Source organism: Poecilia reticulata, unplaced genomic scaffold (assembly GCF_000633615.1).
Source record: "Poecilia reticulata strain Guanapo unplaced genomic scaffold, Guppy_female_1.0+MT scaffold_155, whole genome shotgun sequence".
NCBI classification, from domain to species: domain Eukaryota; kingdom Metazoa; phylum Chordata; class Actinopteri; order Cyprinodontiformes; family Poeciliidae; genus Poecilia; species Poecilia reticulata.
The window spans coordinates 588,007-593,796 of record NW_007615016.1 but is presented as its reverse complement, the minus strand read 5'-3'; the positions used below and the strand labels follow the sequence as shown (position 1 = coordinate 593,796).

The 5,790-nt window shown below is 42.2% G+C and overlaps 1 protein-coding gene across 2 annotated transcripts in view; it reads left to right on the top strand.

Annotated features, from left to right (window-relative positions):
• Positions 1-2,940: 2,940 nt before the first annotated feature.
• Positions 2,941-5,790, top strand: part of macroh2a1 (macroH2A.1 histone) — a 17,420-nt gene continuing 14,570 nt past the window's right edge. Inside the window, exons 1-2 of one of the 2 annotated variants that reach the window (XM_017303053.1) lie at positions 2,941-3,208; positions 5,488-5,688. In XM_017303053.1, the coding sequence (XP_017158542.1) occupies positions 5,517-5,688 (172 nt within the window). In that variant the 5' untranslated portion in view covers positions 2,941-3,208; positions 5,488-5,516. The remainder of the gene's footprint in view (positions 3,209-5,487; positions 5,689-5,790) is intronic. The other variant, XM_017303052.1, reaches the window with a different exon arrangement.

The following is a 5,790-nucleotide window of genomic DNA, read 5'->3' as shown; positions in this document are numbered from 1 at the left end:
AGGGCTTCATAGTGAGTCCTGTGGGTCTCCAGGCTGACCTCAAGGGCTTCATAGCGAGTCCTGTTGGTCTCCTGCCCGACCTGTAGGGCTTCATAGTAACTGCATGGAGTTTGCATGTTCTCCCCATGCATGTCTGGGTTCTCTCCGGGTACTCCGGCTTCCTCCCAAAGTCCAAAAGCATCACTGTTTCCTGACGATCCTACCCATGGGATCACAGTTCGATAACATGAAACATTCAAGCATGAAAATTTTCAGTCATCCTTTAATAGTTAAAACTTCAGCATTTTACTTCAAATTCTTGCATAATAAGTTTTCCTCTCATTAACACAGATTTATTCTGTCTATAATATTTCTGTTTGTTATATTTTCATGTCTTCAGCTTCTCTTCCTCACTCACACTAAAGGTCAAAATATCATCTGAGGTCATCAGTCAGCCTTTCATCACTCCTGAAGCTTTGACTCCAGGTTAAGTTAAATTCTGATGTAATCCCACTTTTTTTTTATAATTTCAATTTGGACAATTTTAAGGGTCAGATAAACGCAGCCAGTGAGACAGTGGTGAGGTCACCAGTGGTGAGGTCACCAGTGGTGAGGTCACCAGTGGTGAGGTCACCACTGTCTCACTGGCTGCGTTTAAAATTGTCCAAATTGAAATTACAAAAAAAAWAAAAGCATAATGAAAAGGTGCCAATTTAAAAAAAAAAAAAAAAGATTTTTTATAAAAAGTTTTTGTGTGGGGATTTTTCAGATGTATGGAAATAGATTTATGAGACACATGATCACTACTACTGGCAGAAACGCAGAAGAAGACGACAGGAAGTGGAAGCATGACGATGTTCTTCTTTTATGTAGCTGGCTCCACCATAACTCTATAATCTATAATTTTTCTATAAAATGGCCGACTCCACTTTCCTGAAAACGCTGCATAGCTACTCCCAAGTAGGCGGGGCTTGTGGCCAACATCTCCTCTGATTGGCTGATAGATAATGAGCGCTAGTTGCTGAATTATGAATACATTTCATGTAACTATTAACATCGCTGATTTTTAATACCTTATTGTGTGAGCAAGCTTATTCATGTATGAGTTTGATTTAATTTCTTAATTAAAGGAAACTGATGGTTTTCGACATTAACTGAACGTAGAAGGAGGCTAGATGTGGAAATTTTTTAAGTGGGATGTTTAAACTTTTAGTTGGGGTTGAATCCTTTTAGCTGCCCAGGGTAAACAACTGCCCTTAGTCCCGCCTTTGCTGCTCCATTGGTTAGAGTGACAGTCAGTCACACAGTGCACTTAAAAAGTGCTACATTTAGCAACCATGTTGTGAACTGATAGACCAACCACGTTAGTTTATAGTATTTTTATCTTTAAATTTGCATTTTGTGCGGTGTGTATTAGATGCACCAGCAGAAGACTGGAGTTAAATATGCAGCTCAGGTGAGACCCCTGGTGGACATCTGGTGTCACTACACCCGGAATGCTGAGAGGGAGAGTCGCTGTTTTGTCTTATTTTAAGAAGATTTAATTATGTCTTCTGAAATTACATCCTTTAGGATATATTTAGATAATTACAAATCTGATTAGAAAGAAAATATGCATTTAGTAATTACTTTTAGACCTAAGTGTAATATTTAAAAATAATTAAACCTTTTCCTGATTCTAATTAGTCAACAAATTAGCTGTATGTTGCTTCTTTACTATTATTATTATTTTAGAAATATTTTTGTTTTTGCTACTGTTGGCTAATGAAACTTTCCCAAACTTGTTCAGATATTTTTTGGCAGACTGAGATGTGTTTTGTTTTTTTTTACATTTTAAATTTGACTAAAGATTACATGTGGAGTTCCTCAAGGCTCTGTTCTCGGGCCACTCTTACTGAACATCTGCACGCTCTCCTAATTCAGACAATGGAGTTTTACAACATCTCTGAAACCAGCTGCTATGATGAATAACTTTATCAGACTGTGTCGCCACATGATCACTGTCCCGTAGGAATAAGATTTTATCCCAATTTAATGCAGAAAATACAGGAATAATTGATTTTGGTAAAAGAAAATTGCAACATTAGAGATCAGTTCCCGGCTACAGGCTTGATGTGGCTAAAGATCAGATAGCATGCCAGAAAATTAGGGGCTGTTATCATCTCAATACCAATAAAATATTATCCAATTACAGCGAAAGAGCCTGCTGCCGTAGCACAGCTGCTAAAAAAATGAACACAGGAAACATTTTTGTGTCTCTTTAAGACAATTTTTTTCCAAATATTGATTCCTAAAAAGTCAGGCAAAACGAGTCCTAAAAGCTCCAAAACATAAAAGTCATAATTATTTTATTAATTTTAATCAGTATAACAAACTGATCACTGGCAGCCGCATTAAAGCATCTGAAGTTTTCTTTACGAACCACTTAGGGACAGAAAACGTTGCTCTGAGTTTTGACTTCAAACAGAGAAAGTTGAATGAGATAGAAATCACCAGTCAGGGAAAATTCCTGCAGGAAAATGAAACCTATACTTCTAGGGATGCGTTTTCTCCTGAGTTCAGGTGTTTCTCTTGTTCACGAGGAACACCTTGAACCAATGTTCAGGAACGACTCAACAATGACTGTTCCAGGCTCAGTCCACCCAGACCTTTGAATGGTCTTAGCTTGGGTATCCCTGTTGCTTCCTTCTTCCTTCCACTCAACTTTCCACTCTGTGGAGCCATTTTCCTGAGCACTGACCCATGGAGGCCGTCAGCTGGACAGCTGTCACTGACCTGGATCTGTTTTCTGGGTCTGAACTTGGAAATTCCCCTTTGTACACCAGTGACTAGTGTGTTCATGTGTCAGCTCTCCTAAAGGTCATGGGGTTGGGAGTTGTTTTTGTTTTAACAGATGAATCTCATTTACTCACCATGATTACATTTCATTGCCCTGATAAGCAGCGGAGTGAGGGAGAAACTTTACCACACTTTGAGACCTTAAATGTAGAATTTGACAACATTGTGGACACTGACTACCTCGGCTGAAGCCGTGTGTTTTGAGGACAAAGTAAAGGTACAAAGGGTTAAACGCTGAGCTTTCGCAGCTCCGGTCGGGCTCCGCGGGCAGCGCTGGCTGCCTCCGATATTCCGGCTCGCTGTGGATTCTGGGAGTCGGTGGGGGACACTGCCCAGGCTGGTTACCGGGAGAACTGGGAGCGGATTTGTTTTTACCCCGCTACCTTGCTTTGTAAGTACCCGTCCGTGTCGCCTCGCTTTGTGTGTTTCATCGTCCCCTGTCGTCGGTCGAGCGGGAATCTGCGCACCGAGCGGAGCCGTTGAGGCTGCCATGTTGTTTCCTCTTCCCCCTCGCGCTGCCATGGAGGCCGAGAGCGGAGCCCGGGCTGCCGGAGCTGACAGGCAGGAAGGGGAGGGAAGGAGGAGCGGGGCAGCCGCCGCCGCCGCTCTCCGCCGACCTGTAGCGGGGAAAATACGGCGTTCATCGGCTGACAGAGGCGGTTATGCGATCAGCTGCGGCGCTGACGCCGAGTCGGGGCTTTAAAACGCCTTTTGGAGCCGCCGGGCTGGCTGTTGACATGCGGAAATGGATGTCAGCGGGGAGAGAAATGCCCACCGTGGCGGAGAGAAACCCACCTACACCTGGCCGCAGGAAGAAATGCCGCAGATGTTCTCAACCAGCATATGCGGGGTTTTATATCTCCGCTGGAACTGACCACCGTTGCGCTAACCGTGTTTGATTCAGAGCAGAAATTAAAAAAATAAAATAAAATAAGAAAGAAGAAGAAGAAGCGTGGCCTATGGTGGCGGTAATTGATTCCCAGTGACAGACGAGATAATTGGAGTCTACATCTGGTGCAGAAACATTTGGTTATTGCGCATTTCATGACATAATAAACGCGCTAAACTTTGATTAAGTTTGTTCCTAATATAAAATGCATTAAATTATTCTTTAATGAACGAGCATTCCGGGGTCCATAATGCCATCTGTCATGAATAAAACATGTCTTTGCACAGGGGATCTTATGGTAATTGACATCTTCCTGCACAGTGAGTGACATTTATGCTGCTTTTTAGCATGAGGGTGATATTAACAGAAAGCCTCTTGTGTATGTTGAGTAATCACCGGCAGCAGATTGTTCTCCTGTCACCTTGGGTTTGCTGACAGATTTCATGATCCCATGTGGAAACACATCATCTCTCTCTGCTCAGTTTCATGTTGTTTTTAATCAGAGGCTGGATTCAACCTCCACATGTTTATTTACTCATTATCCAGCAAAATGTCTTCAAATAAAGTTTGTTTCTGTAAAAGGTTTAGCTCAACAATCCACAAATACATCAGAACACATTAAACATCTGCTAAGGTTAGATAGATTTAGTTAACATGACAAGGTAAAAGTTGGTAGGAGAAACTCAGTAAGTTTTCCCTTAAATCTTGTTGATATGAAATCTGCAACCGATACCAGATTTTGTTACCGATTGTTGAATTTACAGCCGTCTGAGCTGCTCAGTGATTTTAGGTGATAACGATTTTTCTTCCAGAACTAAAATCAACAAAATAGTTTAATACTTTTGTCTAGAGATGTGCCGATCAGGTTTTTTCCTGCCGATACCGATCACCCATGAGGGCCGATCACCGATACCGATACCCATCACATAATTATTTTTTTTTTTTATCAAACACTACCGGTTACATTATGTGGAAAAAGGAACCATGATTTCATCTTAATTTAGACAAAAACTTGTTTTTAATAACTTTTTCCAAGAAGAAAACTAACAAAACAGGCATTGTGCAAATTGTCCTGCTATCAGTAAAACTATCTTTAAAACTCCGTCCAGTATGGCATTGTTTATATGTCTATTAGCTTTGTTGTGTTGATGCATTTTGACCTGCTTCAATTTTCCGCCGCAACACACAAACGTTCCCATTCACTCAGTGCGTCATAGTTATAGTTCAACATGCTYAGGATTTGTTGCTGCGCGTTTGCAGAGTGAAGGAAAGAGGAGACCAGCTGCACAGGCAGGCTGAGAAATGAGATGCAGGTGATCGGCAACAAGAGCCAATGATCTGCGATCACACTACCAGGTGTAGTAATCGGCCGATTTTCGTGAAAATCGGCCGATTATGATCGGTCACCGATCGATCGGCACACCTCTACTTTTGTCATATTAAAAAATAAAGTCCTACCTACAATTTAATCATTTACAGAAACTTTCTCTGTGTCACAAAAATGTTAATAAGTAACACATTAATTAATAAATGATGGAGTATCTCCTTTTCTCATACACAATAAGATTTACTTAGTATTTTCTCCTTCTACACACCTGAAAGAGAAGAATTGCACTGTATCTGAAGACGGATTAATGTTGAGAGGAAACGGCTCAGATTTACTGAAATGTGTTCATATTGGAACCAAATGCAGCGTCAAATGGAGCGGAGCCAAATACTTTTCTACTCTCAGTTGAGTATGATCCTCCTCTGTGTAACAAGCGGTTCGTTTTCCTCTGCAGAGCCCAACGCCGGTGGCACTCGGAGCGCCATGTCAAGCAGAGGAGGAAAGAAAAAGACGACCAAGACGTCCCGGTCCACCAAGGCCGGCGTCATCTTCCCTGTGGGGCGCATGCTGCGCTACATCAAGAGGGGGCTGCCGAAATATCGCATCGGTGTGGGAGCGCCGGTCTACCTGGCCGCCGTCCTCGAGTACCTGACCGGTGAGCTGCACTGCTGAAGAGAAAAGTTTGGAAACTAGCGGTGCACCGATTTATGGGCCAGACGATTTATGGTCCAGACGATTTATGGGCCACACGATTTAT